Here is a 19,018-nt window from a genome sequence, read left to right as displayed (position 1 = left end):
TATACCAAGCAGTGGGGTAGATACAAAATGATTGAGTTGAACACAGTCCCTGTCCCACATGGGTCTCACAGTCTTAATCCCCATTCTACAGATGAGGAAACTGAGGCTCAGAGAAGTGAACTGACTTGCCCAGGGTCACAGAGCAACCAAGTGGCAGAGCTGGGATTAGAACCCAGGAACTCTTGACTCCCAGGGCTGGGCTCTTTCCACAAGTCCACGCTGCTTCTCCATCTCTTCTCTCCTTCCAGCCTGGACTATGGCGCAGCTGGTCTGGCACCATTGTTGCCCACTGCTTGGCCCCCCTCCCGCTGGTCTCAGAGATGCCAGGCCCATCAAGGTCTTGGCTAGCTGCCAGGCATTCCTTTTGCCCTATTGGATTTTTAGGCTTCTAGCACAAGTGTAGAAGCACAGCTATGTTAGGGGTTGGTTTTTGCATCCGTTCTCCCATCTCTCAGCTTCCCCATTTGAGGGGCAGCCGATCACCGTGGGCCATGTTTTCCCCGGTCAGACTCTGGGACCCCCTCCAGCACTGGCAGACCCTCAAGCGCCCTCCCCCTGGAGGTTGCCAGTCCACTTTTCCTCTCTTCTGTGGTTTTAAGTGTACAAACTGCCCTCCCAACTTTTTCATCTTCAGTGCCAGCAGCCTGGCATCACTTTGGTTTGGTGGGAGATCTTCCTGTCCCAGTTTTCACCTGTCCCCAGAGGTTCCCCAGCACCTAATGTTTCTGGACATTCATGCTTTGGGAATTTAAAGTCTCCCAACCTTCCTATTGGAGCCAGGAAACTGGTAGAGTTTCAGAGAATGCTTCCTTGAAATCCCTGGACCAGTGTCCTGCCTAGCAACCTAAGCTGGACCTCTAGCACCCCTCCCCACTACACATACATACTTATACACATGCGCACACACACATACACACATACATACACACTTTCACACTCACTCTTCTGGCTCTCCCTGGGACTTCACCAATCGGTTCCTCCCTCTATCTCTCTAAACACCCCACTTTATTATTACTGTTGTTATTATTGATAATAATAATCATGATAATTGTAATTTTTAAGCACTTACAATTGCCAGGCACTTCAAAGCGCCAGGGTAGATGCAGGCAAATTGGGTCAGACTCAGTCTGTGTCCCACATGGGGCTCACAGTCTTAATCCCCATTTTACAGATGAGGTAACTGTGGCACAGAGAAGTGAACTGACTTGCCTTAGGTCACACAGCAGACCTGTGATAGAGCCAGGATTAGAACTGTGTTCCTTCTGACTCCTAGGCCCAGGCTCTATTCACTAGGCCACAGTGTTTCATCTTCTGTGGGCCGCTATCTTTACACGAAGCAAACAAGTCTCCGTATGGTCCAGTACCGGTTAACCAGTGGTATTTATTGAGCATTTTGTGTGTACTTGGGACAGTACACTGCAACAGAGTTGGTAGACATGTCCATTGCCCACAACAAGTTTACTGTCTAGAAAGGAAGACACATTTATATGAATAAGTAAATTATGGATATATGCATAAGTGCTCTGGGACTGAGCGAGGGGTGAATATTGAGTGCTTAAAGTGTACAGATCTAAGTGCTAGGGTGGCACAGAAGGGAGAGCGAGTGGAGGAAATAAGGGCTTAATCGGGGCAGGCCTCTTGGAGATGTGATTTTAATAAAGCTTTGAAGGCGGGGAGAGTGAGCATATGTCTGTTACGAAGTGGGAGGGAGTTCCAGGATGTGAGCAAGTGGTCAGCAGCAAGACAGATGTGATCGAGGTACAGTGAGTAGATTGGCTTTAAAGGATCGAAATGAGTGGGCTGGGTGTAATAGGAAATCAGCAAGGTAAGACAGGTGGAGGCAAGTTGATTGAGTGCTTTAAAGCAGTTGGTAAGGGATTTCTGTTTGAGGAGGAGGTGGATGGGCAACCACTGGAGCTTCTCGAGTAGTAGAGAAACATGGATTGAACATTTTTGTAGAAAAGTTATCCTGGCAGCAGCATGAAGTGTAGACTGGAGTGGGGAGAGTCAGGAGGCAGGGAGCTCAGCAAGGAGGCTGATGCAGAAATCGATGGGGGATAATAATAATGATGATGGTATTTATTAAGCACTTACTATGTACCAAGCATTGTTCTAAGCACTTGGGGAGGCACAAGGTCATCAGGTTGTTCCGTGTGGGGCTCACAGTCTTAATCCCCATTTGACAGATGAGGTAACTGAGGCACAGAGAAGTTAAGTGATTTGCCCAAAGTCACACAGCTGGCGGAGCCGGGATTAGCACTCACAGTCTCCGACTCCCAAGCTCATGCTCTTTCCAAAGTCACACAGCACCTTCATGCCAAACCCCGTGTTGGGCCTTCACTGTTCTATCCCCAGGCCACTCATCTGTCTTTGAGTCCTGGCCTGAAATTCTAGAACAGTTACTTCTGGGGCTTAGCTTCTGGCAAAAGATACTTCTGGGACTTGGATTCTGGCAGACTCAAGAGCTGATTCTCCATTGCCGACTCATCAAGCAGCTTTCTTCTCGGTGCACAAGGATCATGGTCACTCTTAGTATTCACTCATTCAATCGTATTTATTGAGCACTTACTGTTTGAAGAGCACTGTACTAAGCACTTGGGAAGTACAAGTCGGCAACATTTAGAGACAGTCCCTACCCAACAATGGGCTAACACTCTTCCCACCTTCTCATTTGGTCATCCTTCTTGCCCTCCCCAACAGTTCCAGTTGGGAGACCCGTGACCCAAGTCGGAGATCCGTGACCCGACTCCCCTCGGGCCATCTACCTCTTGGGCTCTGCACTTCAAGAGTCCACGTTCAGTGGAAATTGAGACCCAGAGACCCCAGGGCCCAGGTGAGCTTGAAGCTGTCTCTCTTGGAGCTGCCCGGACAGTGTGGGCATGCCTCCCCGAAGCCTGGAAAGGGGGCCAAGTTCCCCCAGGGCTAGAGGAATGGAGAGCCAACATGCCATTAAGTAGAGAGCCGCAAATTCCCAGGAGCTAGTCTCTGTTTACCCCACCTCAGAGCTCCAAAAATCTGAAGAAGCAGGGTGCGGAAGTACTCTGGGGCTTCTAGCCACCCAGCACTCTGCCCTCCTTTCCGGAGGTCTTGCCTACCACGCCACCCCCTGCTCCCCTAAATCACAGTTCAAGACCTTCCTCCTCCAGGAGGCTTTTTTTTTTTCATTAGAGTATTTGTTAAACACTTACTATATGCCAGGCACTGTACTAAGTGCTGGGGTAGGTACAAGCTAATCAGGTTGGACACAGTCCCGTCTGACATGGGGCTCACAGTCTTAATTCCCATTTTACAGTTGAGGTAACTGAGGCACAGAGAAGTGAAGGGGCTTGCCTAAAGTCGCACAGCAGATACATGGCAGAGCCAGGTTTAGAACCCAGATCCTTCTGACTCCCAGGCTCGTGCTTTCTCCATTAGGCCACAGGTCCCCTTCACCAGCCAGCAGAGTCCATGACCCTCTCCTCTCCTACTTGTTACTATAACTATTTATGATGTCTGTCTTATCTCCCCTATTTGATTGCTGGTCCCCTGAGGGCAGGGAGTCATGTATCTGTTTAACCCCTATTCCAACCTCTTCTTATGTTGCTCTCTGCCCTGTGGGCACTGACCTGGCTCACCCAGGAGAGCTTCAGGTCTTCTCAAGTTCTGACCTCTGAGAAGCCATGGTGGGTAATCAGTGTAAATGTCACATGAAGGCCGGCTCAGTGACCCCAGGGGAAATAGCAGCTCCTAGCAGCTTAGCTTGGCATTCTGGCCCTCTCCTGCAGGAAGTAGAAAATTTTGCTCCTTGCTTACTGGTGTCATTCCATCTCCCTGACTCATCTGCTGCTGATTGTTGAGATGATTGTTTTATTTTCCCTTGGACCATTGAGGGCAGGAGCTGGGCATTTATATTCATTCTTTCCAGGTTTTATTGGTAATCTATCAGGGAAATGACCCTTTGCTCTTTTGGGGGGCCTGACAAGGGCACAAGCTGAACTTTGATTCTTTTTTTTTCTTTTAGTATGTGTTAAGTGCTTACTTTGTGCCAGGCACTGTACTAAGCGCTGGGACGGATGCAAGCAAATCGAGTAGGACACGATCCCTGTCCCATAAAGAGCTCACAGTGTATAGATGAGGAAACTGAGGCCCAGAGAAGTGAAGTGATTTGCTCAAGGTCACATAGCAGACAAGAGGCAGAGCCGGGATTGGAACCCAGGTCCTATTGACTCTCAGGCCCATACTCTATCCACTAGGCTCCGCTGCTCCTTCAGAAGAGGAATCGTAGTGCTGATTCTTTCAGGCTATGTCACTGTGACATGGAAGTTTTCAGTGGCCTGTGGCTCTGTGGTATGGCTCTGCCCCAGCTAATAGAGGGAAGGTCGAATTTCGGTCGGGGGACCTCACGACACCTTTCTTGTCTCTCACAGGGCTCGCTGGGGCTGATCCACAGCTCTCTTTAGTGGGTGGGGCTGTCACGAGGAGGACTCCTGGGTTCTTACAGGATTTCCTTGAAATTTCCGACAAGATTCCCTTTCCCCCCAGCTCTTCCAGCCTCTGTTTCAGCAAAAATTGCCTCGCTAAGAACTGGTTTTTAGGAGCCACTGGGGCTCCTAAAAAGCATTTGGGCATGCCTCAAATCTGGCCTGGGCTGGTCTGAGCATGGGTATTCGAGCCCAAAGACAACACCTTTAGGGATGCTTTCTGAGGGTGCTAGCTTTTCGTCTAGAGAGCCCGGGCAAACTTGGCAGGACTAGGGGAAAAATGAGAACAGGACACATAGACACACACACACACACACACCCCGCCTCCCCACCCCCCATCCTGGGGCGAGGGAAATGTTCCTCAGAGACCCTCACCTGGGCCCGGGGAGGCAGATAGGTGGGTAAAGACAGTGGGGAAGGGGAAACAGACATACACCAGGGCTAGCCAGGCACGCACCTAAAGCAGTCAAGGTTTGGTAGGGAGTCCGTTCTCCGCTGAAGCTAAAGCCGGGGGAGGCCCAGTAGGGAATGTTAGTCAGGACCCTGGTGGACTCTTTTCATTCATTCATTCAATCGTATTTATTGAGCGCTTACTGTGTGCACAGCACTGTACTAAGAGCTTCGGGAGTACAAGTCGGCAACATATAGAGACGGTCCCTACCCAAAAACGGGCTCACAGCCTAGAGGGACTCTTCCTCTGTTCCTTGTCCATAGGGGACACTGGTGGAGTTTGGGGACTGGCCTGGAGCAGCTCTAAATTATCAGTCTGTCAATCGATCATATTTATTGAACACTTGCTGTGTGCAGAGTACTGTACTGAGCGCTTGGGAGAGTACAACAATAAACAGATGCATTCCCTGCCCACAAGGAGCTTACAGTCTAGAGGGGTGGGGGAAATGCAGAGCACTGTCCTAAACGCTTGGAAGAGTACAATCTAAGTTATATGCTTCCTGCCCACAATGAGCTTATAGTACAGAGGGGCAGGCAGTCATATAAATAAATGAATTAAAATAAGAATATATACATAAGTACTATTGGCCCGAGGGAGGAGTGAATAAAGGTGCAAATCCTACTGCAAGGGCAAGGGCAAGGAGCCGAGGAACTGAGGGCTTGGGAAAGGTCTCTTGGAAGAGATGTGCTTTTAATAAGGCTTAGAAGATGGGAAGAGTGATTGTCAGTTGGATATGAAGGGAGAAAGAGTTCCAGGCTAGAGGCAGGACATGGGCAAGAGGTTAGCAATGAGATAGATGAGATCAAAGTACAGTGAGTAAATTGGCATTAGGATAGTGAAGTGTGCAGGCTGGGTTGTAGAAGGAAATCAGGGAGGCAAGGTATGAGCGGGCAAGGTGATTGAGTACTTTAAAGCTGATGGTAAGAAGTTTCTGTCTGATGCAGAGGTGGATGGGCCACAACTGGAGATCCCTGAGGAATGGGGAAACACAGACTGAACAGTTTTGTACAGAAATGATCCAGGCAGCAGAGTGAATAATAAACTGAAACGAGGAAACATGGGAGGCAAGAGAGGTCAGTGAGGAGGCTGATGCAGTAAATCAAAGCGGAATAGAAAAAGTGTTTAGATCAGAGTGTTTAGATCAAGTATTTAGGGCAGCAGCGTGGCTCAGTGGAAAGAGCATGGGCTTGGGAGCCAGAGGTCATGGGTTCTAATATTGGCTCTGCCACTGGTCAGCTGTGTGACTTCGGGCAAGTCACTTCACTTCTCTGGGGCTCTGTTACCTCATCTGTAAAATGGAGATTAAGACTGTGATCCTCATGTGGGACAACCTGATCACCTTGTATCCCCCCCAGCACTTAGAACAGTGCTTCGCATGTAGTAAGCGCTTAACAAATGCCATTATTATTATTATTATTATTATTATTAACATATTAACAGTTTAGATGGAGAGAAAAACGTGATTCCTCAAAAATCTCCAGTGGCTACCAATCAATCTGCACATCAGGCAGAAACTCCTCACCCTCGGCTTCAAGGCTGTCCATCACCTTGCCCCCTCGTACCTCACCTCCCTTCTCTCCTTCTACAGCCCAGCCCACACCCTCCGCTCCTTTGCTGCTAATCTCCTCACTTTGCCTTGTTCTCGCCTGTCCCACCGTCGACCCCCGGCCCATGTCATTCCCCTGGCCTGGAATGCCCTCCCTCTGCCCATCCGCCAAGCTAGCTCTCTTCCTCCCTTCAAGGCCCTACTGAGAGCTCACCTCCTCCAGGACGCCTTCCCAGACTGAGCCCCCTCCTTCCTCTCCCTCTCGTCCCCCTCTCTATCCCCCCGTCTTACCTCCTTCCCTTCCCCACAGCACCTGTATATATGTATATATGTTTGTACATATTTATTACTCTATTTATTTGTTTATTTTACTTGTACATATCTATTCTATTTATTTCATTTTGTTAATATGTTTGGTTTTGTTCTCTGTCTCCCCCTTCTAGACTGTGAGCCCACTGTTGGGTAGGGACTGTCTCTATATGTTGCCAACTTGTACTTCCCAAGCACTTAGTACAGTGCTCTGCACACAGTAAACGCTCAATAAATACGATTGATTGATTGATTGATTTAGCTATGTTGTGAAGGTTGAACCAACAGAATTTGGTGACATATTGACAGATATGGGTTGAATGAGAGAGATGAGTCGAGGATAACACCAAGGTTATGGGCTTGTGAGATGGGGAAGATGGTAGTACTGTCTACAGTGATGGGAAAGTCAGGTGGAGGGCTGGGTTTGGGTGGGGATAGGAGGAGTTCTGTTTTAGACATGTTAAGTTGAGGTGTTGGCGGGATATCCAAATAGAGATGTCCTGAGGGTGGGAGGACTGAAGGGAAGGGCTAGAGATGTAGATTTGGGATCATTGCTTAGCAGTGGTAGTCGAAGCCATGGGAGTGAATAATAATAATGTCGGTATTTGTTAAGCGCTTACTATGTGCCAACCACTGTTCTAAGCACTGGGGTAGATACAAGGTTATCAGGTTGTCCCACCTGGGGCTCACAGTCTTAATCCCCATTTTACAGATGAGGTAACTGAGGCTCAGATAAGTTAAGTGACTTGCCCAAGGTCACAAAGCAGATATGTGTCGGAGCTGGGATTAGAACCCAGGACCTTCCGACTCCCAAGCCCGTGCTGTTTCCATTGAGCCACGCTAAGCCCTTAGTACAGTTCTTTGCACACTGTAAGCGCTTGATAAATACGATTGACTGTCTGACTGGAACTGGAAGAGAGCCGATCTACTTCTGGTTACCAGCTGGCCCCCTCCTGAGAGGAGGGTAGGAGGCCAGTAACCTGCAAAGTTGGGTGCATGCAACTCCAGCTTCTCCCCTACAATCTCAACGCCGTGGGGATTGTGCTGCCCCTTCCCCCACCCCCCGGAGTTGGCATCCCCAGGCCTCCCGCTAGAGAAGAAGGACAGTTTGAACAATGTGGGCAGACTAGAGACAGATATAGTGAAAGAGGTGAAACGCCTGGATGTTATGGGTTATAAATCCCAACCACACACCTTGCACACCTTGGTTGTTTGTAGAGCCTGACACTGTTTTCCCCTCTGGCTCTCCTACTCTCTCCAAAATCTCGTTTCTGGATGCAATTGCGCCATGATGGCCTTTCCCCGGCAGTGACTCAACTCAGGTGCTGTGGCATTTGAGGCTTGTTTTACGAGGCCTTTGATGTGTCCTCCATCCTCCTTCCTTTCGGTTTCCCAGTTTCAGCTCACTGCAGAACAGCCGTTTGGATCTCCTGTTGTCGTTCACTCTCCTCAGATGCCCTACCTGACACAGCCCTGCTGAGGTAAAACTAGCCTCAGTGCAAGGAGACTGACCTTGTTTGAGGATTTGGTTCTTTCTTTCATTCATTCATTTAGTGGTATTTGTTGAGCGCTTACTGCATGCAGATCACTTTACCAAGCGCTTAGGGGAGTACAGTATAACAATAAACAGACACATTCCCTGCCCACAGTGAGCTTACAGTCTAGAGGAAAAATAGGGGACGGGGACCCAGCACGTGACCCCAACCCCTTCCCACCCTGCAAAAAACAATCATTGGCCCCGTTTTAACCCCAAGTGATTCTGGGGCCTTTCTGGGGAACCGGTGATTTACAGGGCAGAGATCATGGGGATTTGTAGCAGAGAAACATTCCCATTCCCTCAGTGTCAATTACCCCTGGGAAAATTCCAGGACATGGCAGGCGGAACCCAGCCCACGCTCAGCATGGGCAAGGCTTTTTGAGGGGTTTTTACCCTAGAAGCCCCAGGCTCAGCCCCGAGGCCCCTGGGTGATGGCAGCAGGGTAGAAACAACTTTACCCCAGATCATCCCAGCTCAGATTGTTGGCGTGCCTGAAGGTAATCCCCTCAGGGGAGGCCAAGGACTGCTATTTCTCTGGTCAAGGAGCCACAAGGGCTGCAATAAATACCAACCTTTGCTCACTCAAGTCAGAGTGACCATAAACTTGCCCCTGGATCCTCCTTTCTTGAGCTTGGAGAAGGTGACGGTGCTTTCATTCATTCATTCATTCAGTCGTATTTATTGAGCACTGAGCACTGTACTAGTGCTTTGGAAGTACAAGTCGACAACATATAGAGACGGTCCCTACCCAACAACGGGCTCACAGTCTAGAAGGGGGAGACAGATAACAAAACAAAACAGATAGACAATAATAATAATAATGATGGCATTTATTAAGTGCTTGGTATGTGCAAAGCACTATTCTAAGCACTGGGGAGGTTACAATCAATCGATCAATTGTATTTATTGAGTGCTTACTGTGTGCAGAGCACTGTACTAAGCACTTGGGAAGTACAAGTAGGCAACATATAGAGACGGTCCCTACCCAACAGTGGGCTCACAGTCTAGAAGGGGGAGACAGAGAACTAAACCAAACATATTAACAAAATAAAATAAATAGAATAGATATGTACAAGTAAAATAAAGGTGATCAGGTTGTCCACGGGGGGCTCACAGTCTTAATCCCCATTTTACAGATGAGGTAACCGAGGTACAGAGAAGTTAAGTGACTTGCCCAAAGTCACACAGCTGACAATTGGTGGAGTTGGGATTTGAACCCATGACCTCTGACTCCAAAGCCCATGCTCTTTCCACTGAGCCATGCTGCTTCTCTGTGTCAAGTGTCAATACCATCAGAATACCTCTCATGCTCTTTCATAATCGAACAAAGGTAGTGTTCCCACTGGCCCCCTGCCAACCCAAGGTAGGATCACCAGTTGACTGAAGTGGCCCCAAAGGTTCCACTGCCGTGCCGGAAATCCTAGCGGGGAACACTTCCCAAATCAATCTCCCACCAGTGGGTGGTTCCGTTTACCTGGGCTCAGCCCATGAGATGGATGTTCGGATGGATGGGCATCCTCTGGGATACCGGGGGCCAACTGGGCCTGGGACCCCAGGCACCAGGGAGAAAATCTCAGGACCAGCGAAGCCTGCTGGTTGGGTTATATCGGGCCTAGCGCCGGGCTTCGGAAAGCAACTTATCTCCAGCCCATCGCTTCTGTCACCACTTTGATTTCCATCTGTCTTTCCAAGCGGTACTGCCAGTTGGTTCCTTATCATTCATTCATTAATTCAATCGTATTTATTGAGCGCTTACTGTGTGGAGAGCACTGTACTAAGCGCTGGGGAAGTACAAGTTGGCAACATATAGAGACGGTCCCTACCCAACAACGGGCTCATTCATTCATTCATTCAGTTGTATTTATTGAGCACTTACTGTGTGCAGAGCACTGTATTAAGCGCTTGGAAAGTACAAGTTGGCAACATATAGAGACGGTCCCTACCCAACAGTGGGCTCACAGTCGAGAAGGGGGAGACAGACAACAAAACAAAACATAATAACAAAATAAAATAAATAGAATAGTAAATATGTACAAGTAAAATAGAGTAATAAATCTGTACAAACATATATTCAGGTGCTGTGGGGAGGGAAAGGAGGTAGGGCAGGGGGGGGATGGGGAGGGGGAGAGGAAGGAGGGGGCGCAGTCTGGGAAGGCCTCCTGGAGGAGGTGAGCTCTCAGTAGGGCTTTGAAGGGAGGAAGAGAGCGAGCTTGGCGGATGTGCAGAGGGGAGGGCATTCCAGGCCATGGGGAGGACGTGGGCTCGGGGTCGATGGCAGTACAGGCGAGAACGAGGCACAGTGAGGATTGCAGCTAATCACATTGATTAACTGCAGCAACAACAATAATAGTAATACTACTCGTTAAGCACTTACTATGTGTCTAGTGCTGTTCTAAAGGCTGGGATGGATAAAAGATAATAGGGTTGGACACAGTCCCTGTCCCACGTAGGGCTCACAGTCCAAGGAGGAGGGAGGAGGATTTAGTCCCCATTTTACAGATGAGGAAACTGGGGCCCGGAGCAGTGAGGTGACTTGCCCAAGGTCACATAGCAGACAAGTGGCAGAACTGGGATTGGAACCCAGGACTTTCTGACTCCCAAGCCCATGCTCTGTTCTCTAGACTACACTGCTTTTCTTTGTGGGCAGAATTGGTAGACACATTCCCCGTTCCACATAGGGCAGATGAGGTAACTGAGGCACAGATGAGGTAGTGGAGGCAGCAGAATGAAGTCTGGACTGGAGTGGGGAGAGGCAGGAGGCTGGGAGGTCAGCGAGGAGACTGTTGCCGTAATCAAGGGGGCAGAGGCTAATACTGGGATTACCCCGTTCCAGACAGCACCTTCTTGTAAAACCTTGTGGGCCCTCACTGCTGTATCCTCAGGCCACTCATTTGTCTTTGAGGACTTCTTACCTCCTCTGCTTCCTGGCCTGGAATTCTAGAACAGTTGCTTCTGGGACTTGGGTTCCAGATGAGGCAACTGAGGCACAGAGAAGTGAAGTGATTTGCGCAAGGTCACACAACAAACACCTGGCAGAGCTGGGATTAGAGTCCTTCTGACACCCAGGCCCATGCTCTGCCCGCTAGGCCAATCTTTTGGTAGTAGTAATAGTATTTATGAAGCGCTTACTGGGTGCAGAGCACTGTGCTAGGCACTGAGAAGGTGTGTTGTCTTATGCTGTTGAGTTGTTTCCGACTCATAACAACTCCATGGACACAACTCTCCCAGAACACAATCTGGAATCTTTCTGATGGAGTATCCATAGAGTTTTCTGGAATGCCCTCCCTCCTCACATCTGTCAAACTAGCTCTCTTCCCCGCTTCAAAGCCCTAATGAGAGCTCACCTCCTCCAGGAGGCCTTCCCAGACTGAGCCCCCCTTTTCCTCTGCTCCTCCTCCCCTCCCCATCACCCCTACTCCCGCCCTCTGCTCTACCCCCTTCCTCGTTCCACAGCCCTTGTATATATTTGTACATATTTAGTATTCTATTTATTTGATTAATGTTGTATATGTATATATCTTTAATTCTATTTATCTATTTTGATGCTGTTGATGCCTGGCTACTTGTTTTGTTCTGTTGTCTGTCTCCCCCTTCTAGACTGTGAGCCCATTGTTGGGTAGGGATTATCTCTGTTGCCGAACTGTTCTTTCCAAGCACTTAGTACAGTGCTCTGCACACAGTAAGCGCTCAATAAATACGATTGAATGAATGAACGAATGAATGAAAGTGGTTTACTTCCACACAGTAAGATTGAGTCTCCGCCCTCGACTCTCTCCCATGTCGCTGCTGCCCAGCACAGGTGCGTTTTGACTTGTAGCAAATTACCTTCCACTCGCTAGCCACTGCCCAAGTTAGGAATGGAATGGGTAGGCCTCTGTTTCACTCTCCCTCCCATAGCCCATACTGGTAGAGTACCGGAAACTCTCCAGGTGCAATCCTGAGGGGGCCTGGAAGGGTTATACAGGTGGGAATTAGTTATAGACCCAGTCCCTTAAGGGGCTCACCGCCTCTGAAGTGCCTGTTCTCCCTCCCCCATGAAGGATAGAGTATTTGCCTGGTCTCATTGTATTGTGTTGACCCCCGGCACTTTGCACCTCACTTGGCACGTAGTACGTGCTTAAAGAAGTACTCCTATTATTGTCTCTCAGTGTACTATTCACATACTTGTCTGGATGGCGAGTCAGGAGGGCCTGGGTCCTAATCCCGTCTCCACCACTTGTCTGCTGGATGACCTTAGGCCAGTTATTTAACTTCTCTGTGCCTCAGTTTCCTCACCTGAAAAATGGGTATTAAATACTTGTTCTCCCTCCTCACTAGCCTGTGAGCCCCAGGACAGGCAGGAACTGTGTCCAACCTGATTGTCTTGTATCTCCCCCTCAGTGCTGTTATAGTGCTAAGCACTTAGTACAGTGCTCAGCACAAAGTAAGCACTCAATAAATACAATTGAATGAATATGTGCCAGACACGTACTAAGTGCCTAATCACAGTCAGTCAATAGACTGACTGGTCTCTTGTTGGGTAGGGACAGTCTCTATATGTTGCCAACTTGTACTTCCCAAGCACTTAGTACAGTGCTCAGCACACAGTAAGTGCTCAATAAATACGATTGAATGAATGAATGAATGCGTATTAAGTGTGTGTCCATTCATTCAGTCATATTTATTGAGCACTTTGTGCAAACCACTGTACTAAACGCTTGGGAGAGTACAATAAAACAACAGACACATTCCTACCCATAATGAGCTCCCAGTCTAGAGAGGGAGACAGATCATTAATAGAAATAAATAAATTACAAATAAGCGATTTGGGGCTGAGGGCGGGGAATGAATAAAAGGATCAGGTCAGGGTGACACACAGGGAGTTGAAGAAAAGGAAAAGAGGGCTGAGTCAGGGAAGGCCTCTTGGAGGGGATGCACCTTCACTAAGGCTTTGAAGCGAGGGAGAGTAATTGTTGAATATGAGAAGGGAGGGTATACCAGGCCAGAGGCAGGACTTGCGCTAGGTGTCGGTGACGAGATAGTCGAGTTGGAGGCACAGTGAGAAAGCTTTAGAGGAGTGAAGTGTGCGGGCTGGGTTGTATTTGGAGAGTAGCGAGGTGAGGTAGGAGTGGGCAGAGTGATTGAAAGCACATTTTCTCCATTCATTCATTCAAATCGTATTTATTGAGTGCTTATTGTGTGCAGAGCACTGTACTAAGCTCTTGGGAAGTACAGGTCGGCAACATATATAGACTGTCCCTACCCAACAACGGGCTCACAGTCTAGAAGGGGGAGACAGACAACAAAACAAGAGGCCTTCCCTGACTGAGCCCTCTTCCCTCCTTTTCTTCCACTCCCTTCTGCGTCACCTTGACTTGCTCCCTTTATTCATCTCCCCTCCCAGCTCCAGAGCACTTATGTACACATCTGTAAATTATTTATTTATACTAATGTCTCTCTGCCCCTCCAGACTAAGCTTGTTGTGTGTCCGGTACATTGTTATATTGTACTTTCCCAAAAGCTTAGTACAGTGCTCTTCCCACAAGAAGCACTCAATAAATACAACTGACTGACTTATTGGTCAGAGCAATTAATTTTTCAGGGCTTGGCCTCACCGTGACTCTTGCTCTGAGCAGAGGCGCTGATTCTTCCCTGCTCTTGGTGTCTCCCCTTCAGGTTCATTACATCCTGCAGGAGGTGGTCATGGGAGGCATGGTGCTGGAGACCAACATGAATGAGATTGTGGCGCAGATCGAAGCTCAGAACAAGCTGGAGAAGTCAGAGGTGAGCAGGTGGGCTTGTAGAGCGTGGGAGAAGCCTAGGAGGGCATTTGGGCCAGGAGAACTCACGCGCCTTCCCCTCTCCTTTGCTTTCTTCTGAACCAGCATCGGGGGCTGAGGAAGAGCCAGGAGCAATAAGGTTTCATGGTGGGCTTTCAGAGGGCCCAAGCCGGCCCCACCCCCCTTAGGGAAATGGCTCCTGGGTTGTGATTTAGATCCAGTGGTTTTCCTTCCCGTCGCCAGTTGGCCTGTTGTAAAATTTCCGGGGGCCGGGGTGGTGCTGGAAATTGCAACATCACCCGAGGAATTGCTCCTCAGGCGCATCCCTCAAAGGAGCTTCCCTGCCCCATTGGCAGGGCCGGGAAAGCAAGCGAACTCCCTCTCCTGAAATCTGGCAATGAACTGCCCAACCCACCGTCAAGGCAGGAAATGGGGCCAGGAGTCTGCCGGGAACAGCAGCGGATTCTGGGCCCAGCAGGGGTAGGGGGCACGAGAGCTGGCAGAAAAGGGGGCTCTGGGGTGGGGAGTGGGACCATGGGGTTGTGGGAAATGGGTGGGGTGCCACAGATCCTTCCTTCCTCTCCCTCCCCTGTGCCCCGCCCCCTTCGCCCCGAGGGTCCTAGTAGCCCATTTTCTTGGCCGTCTCCTCCCTCCATCATCTGTTTTTCATTTCTGGCCCCAGCATGAACGTGATTGCTAGCTGAGGGGGATGGTGTGACTCCTTTGGGCAGGAAGCCTCCTTTCTCAGCCGGTCTGGGCCGACACGCTCTCACTTCTTTCCCTTCTCTCCCCATACATGGGCCATCTGGCCACACATGCCCCCAAGCCGCTGACTGTGGGGCCTCACCAGGTCTCAGTTCTCCTCTCTCCCCCCACCGTAGCCACAGCCCCAGGGTTTGCCGTAGACCTCACAGCCCATTTGCCCGGCGTGGTCAGAGCGGGCCTGGGGAGGGTTCCCTGTCCCCTCCCCACCCCGTCCCCTGGCCCCAGTCCAGAATAGAACAACCTTCCTGAGGACTGGCAGGGAGAATATGAGCTGGGGAGACCTCTCCCGCTACAGTGTGTCACACTGGACAGGGAGCCCGGTGGCCAGGAGACCAGCTACTGCACTTCCTCCAAATATCCGGCTTTCACGATCAGCGACAGAGTACTGGGCTAAGGAGACCATTGTTCTACCCCAGTCATGACGAGTTTGGCGGCCTGTTCTTGTCGGGGCAGGAGATTGCGGGTGTAGCGGGGGAGATGGGGTTCCTGAGAGTTGTATTCTGGAGTTTGGAGCATGTGCGTTTTAGAGCTCCCATTCTCCCAGCCTACATCCTCCCAGGCCCGATCAGTTAATGGTATTTATTGAGCGCTCACTGTATGCAGAACACTGTACTAAGTGCTTGAGAGAGGTCAGTACAACAAAGTTGGAACACACGTTTCCTGCCCATAAGTAGCTAACAGTCTAGAAGGGGAGACAGAAAGTAAAGTACATTATGGCTATCAAAGTCTGGGGGTCCGGAGGTGCCCTAGAGAATAAGCAGGACCACCAGTTTGTCCGGGCTCTGGGTTCATAAAGCCATCTCTTCTTTCCCCCCGCCCCCCACCCCCAACAGGGAGGCCTTTCGGCGGCCCCGGCCCGGGCTGTCTCCGCCGTGAAGAACATCAACTTGCCCGACATCCCACGGAACATCAACATCGGCGACATCAACATCAAAGTGCCCAACCTGTCCCAGTTCGTTTGAGGGCCGAGGAAGCGGCACAGTCGCCGGGCCGCCCGACATCCCGCCAACCGGCTGAGCCCGGGCCTCTCCAGAGCCCCAGGGGTGGTGAGCTGAGGCCTGGTTCATCGGTGCTGGGGGTGAACTCAGTGCGGTCATCTCTCCGCTGGGCGCTCGGCTCCCCAGACTGGTCCTGGCAGCTCTGCCCTTTAGCGTGGCTCTGGTCGCTTCCCAGAACCCCCGGCCTTTCACTCCTGTGGGCAGACTCGTTGGCTGGGAGGCACTATTTGAGGTAGTACTCAATTGGGAGGCAGAGCTGATTCTTCCTCCAGGGCCACCCTCAGCCTCACATGCATTCCATGGTTCTGATTTAACATATATGAACCGGAGAATAGGGCCGAAGAGCGGGCCTCTGATCCAGGCCCATCCTGGCTGAACAATGCCCACCTGAGGAGAGGCTAGAGGCTGGGGGAGGCTCAGGGGTCACAGTTTCCAGCTGTCCAGACCCATAGCCCTGGTGTACCTGGTGGAAAGGATCCCCCTCTCCCAATCCTCCTCCCATCGGGTGTCACCAGAGGGGCCATGCTGATGAGCAGCACCTGACCCCACTCTAAGTAAGCACCCCCCTTTCTCTCATTGCCCAACTAGCAGCCCAGTCAGCCTCTGAAGGGCACCTGGTTTGGGCTCCCCAGAGGCCAAAGGAGATGCTCTGCATGGAGCTTGGACAGTCTCTAGTTTCCTGCTCTGATGTCGTTATTCTAGGGGCGCTCTGAGGGGCTGCCGGAAAGAGCATCTCTTCTCCCTGGCAGCCCGTTGGCTTCCTGGCCCTCTTCCCTGGCCCCTACCGGTTCCTCCGTCACGAGGCTCCCCACCTCCAAAATGGCTCTGGAGCACCCAAGGCTGGGAAAACAGAGAGGGCCGGGGTGCTTCTGACCAGCAGGGTTGGGGAGACAGGGGTGGGGGGTGGCAAACCTAAGCCCCTGCTTCATCAGTTCCAGTGTGAAACATCCTCCCTGCCAGCCCCCCACCTGCCAGGGGCTTCCCGTATATGCACACCCCATTTCCCCTAGCTTCTGGAAACCAGGAATAGTTCCTGTCTGATCTGTCGTCTCTAGGCTCTGTCCCCTGCCGAATCGGGCCACATTGCTGTTCTACCAATTCCTGCTTAACTAAATGTCTCCCAGGGCCTGGACTGAGGCAGTGAGCAGCCACTGGTAATCGGTGTGGGTTCTGTAGATACCCTCCAGTGGTTCCAATAAAAGCTCGCCAGTCTGACCAGGAACTCCATTGTCCCCTTTGTCCTGCCTGGGTGTGCCGGCTCCCTCCCTGGGCCGGAACTTGCGGGGATCTTTCCCAAGGTTGAATTGGAGGGGAAAAGGTGCTCAGAAAGATTTGGCCTCTACAAGGCACCGGATGAAGACGAGAAGGCTGTTATTCTGTCTAGATTGAATAAATTGAGAAACCACTATCACAGGCAGCAGAACAAGCGTCTGCAATCTCCTGCCACGATTTCTAGTCACACCACAACAGCTCATGTAGTTGTTTTTATTTTTTTAATGGTATTTGTGAAGAGCTTACATGTACCAGCCACTGTACTGAGCACTGGTGTAGATACAAGCTAAACAGGTTGGACACAGTCCTTGTCCCACATAGGGTTCACGGTTTCCATCCCCACTTTACAGATAAGGGAACTGAGGCACAGAGAAGTTAAGTGACTTGTCTGAGATCACATAGTGACAGGTGGCAGAACCGGAGTTAGAACCCAGGCCTACATTCTATCCACAAGGCCACGCTGCTTCTCCGGGTATACTGTATATTGTTGTGCTGTTCTGCCTTGAATTACTCTTAACAAAGATTAATCAATAGTTTGGGGTTACTTAATGGCACGGTGTAAAGCACATAAAGGAACTGCATGCTATTTTTCCATAGAGTTGGAACCGTTCCCAATTTGTAACGTGTAAGTCTACGGGAAGCAGTACCCCAACGTTCAGCCACTCACAGCCCCTCCACATTTTCAAGGACATCAAAACTGTATTGGGTTTGCCTGAACAGCAGTCCTGTGTACTAGAAGATGCTACCAACTGTGAAGAATTTGTAGGTGGGTGTCTGACAGAAAAGGCCAATGTCAAAGACTTTGAAGGTCCCCGGCTGCTAGAAGAGACTTGTTCCCATTACCCAGAGTTGGGAGATAGGCCACAGAAGCAGTGTAGCGTAGCGGAAAAAGCGTGGACCTGGGAGTTAGAAAACTTGGGTTCCGATCCCAGCTCTGCCACTTGTCTGCTGTTGGACCTTGGGTAAGTCATTTAACTTCTTGTGCTTCGATTACCTCACGTAAAATGGGGATTCAATCCTCCTCCCTCCAACTTAAACTGTGAGCCCCATGCGGCAAAGGAACTGGGTCCAACCTAAATAACTTGTGCTTAGAATAGTGTTTTATACATAGTAAGCACTTAACAAATACCATAAAGAATAAAAAGAAGCTAGAAGCTTCTAGAGCAAGTCACAGACCAGAACCAAGATCTAGGCCCTCAGTTCACACTTAAAAATGTTCCATGCCCGTGGCTTCCTGCAGCCCATAACTGTTTGACTGTGTGACAGTTCTGCCCCTTGTTTGGTGGTGTTGCTTCATACGGTAGGTAATGTGTCTGTTATATTGTACTCTCCCAAGTGCTTACTACAGTGCTCTGTACACAATAAGTCCTCAATAAATACGACTGACTGACTGGTAGACTCTCCCTGCCACAGACTACTTCATGGTGATTGCCCACGGAGGTGTTGAGGAATGTCGGTTTTGGTGGGGAAATGGCATTCCCCTTGGGCTTTGGGGGTCCCAACAAAGGACTGATTTGGCTAACTCTCCCAAAGACATAGGCATGGGTGGGCCACCCTTGCTTTCTTCCCCTCCTGGTTTCACAACCTTAGTTGGGGTCATTGATTGAACCCCAAAAAACTTCTTCGCCTGCAGGCTGTCAGAAGTGGTTGACTGGTATCTCCAGTTGATCTCCAATGAGAAGCAACATGACCTGATGGATGGACCTGATGGACAGGCTTAGAAGGCAGAAGGACCTGGGTTCTAATCCTGCTTCTGCCACTTGTCTGCCATGTGATTCTGGGCAAGTCACTTCACTTCTCTGTGCCTCAGTTACCTCATCTGTAAAATAGAGATTAAGACTGAGATTAAGATTGTGCCAGGCACTAAACTAAGCGCTGGAGTAGATAAAGATTAATCTGGTTGGACACAGGCCCTGTACCA

The 19,018-nt window shown here is 50.1% G+C and overlaps 1 protein-coding gene across 1 annotated transcript in view; it reads left to right on the top strand.

The window, feature by feature from the left end:
* The window catches only part of LOC119945865 (AP-3 complex subunit sigma-2), a 57,496-nt gene extending 39,003 nt beyond the window's left edge, over positions 1 to 18,493 (top strand). Inside the window, exons 5-6 of the mRNA XM_038767086.1 lie at positions 13,959 to 14,066; positions 15,661 to 18,493. Of these exons, the coding sequence (XP_038623014.1) occupies positions 13,959 to 14,066; positions 15,661 to 15,789 (237 nt within the window). The 3' untranslated portion in view covers positions 15,790 to 18,493. The remainder of the gene's footprint in view (positions 1 to 13,958; positions 14,067 to 15,660) is intronic.
* Positions 18,494 to 19,018: the final 525 nt, after the last annotated feature.

The sequence above is a fragment of the Tachyglossus aculeatus genome, chromosome 26 (assembly GCF_015852505.1).
Source record: "Tachyglossus aculeatus isolate mTacAcu1 chromosome 26, mTacAcu1.pri, whole genome shotgun sequence".
Classification (NCBI taxonomy): Eukaryota; Metazoa; Chordata; class Mammalia; order Monotremata; family Tachyglossidae; genus Tachyglossus; species Tachyglossus aculeatus.
The sequence above is the reverse complement of the archived record's forward strand: the minus strand, read 5'-3'. Positions and strand labels throughout refer to the sequence as shown.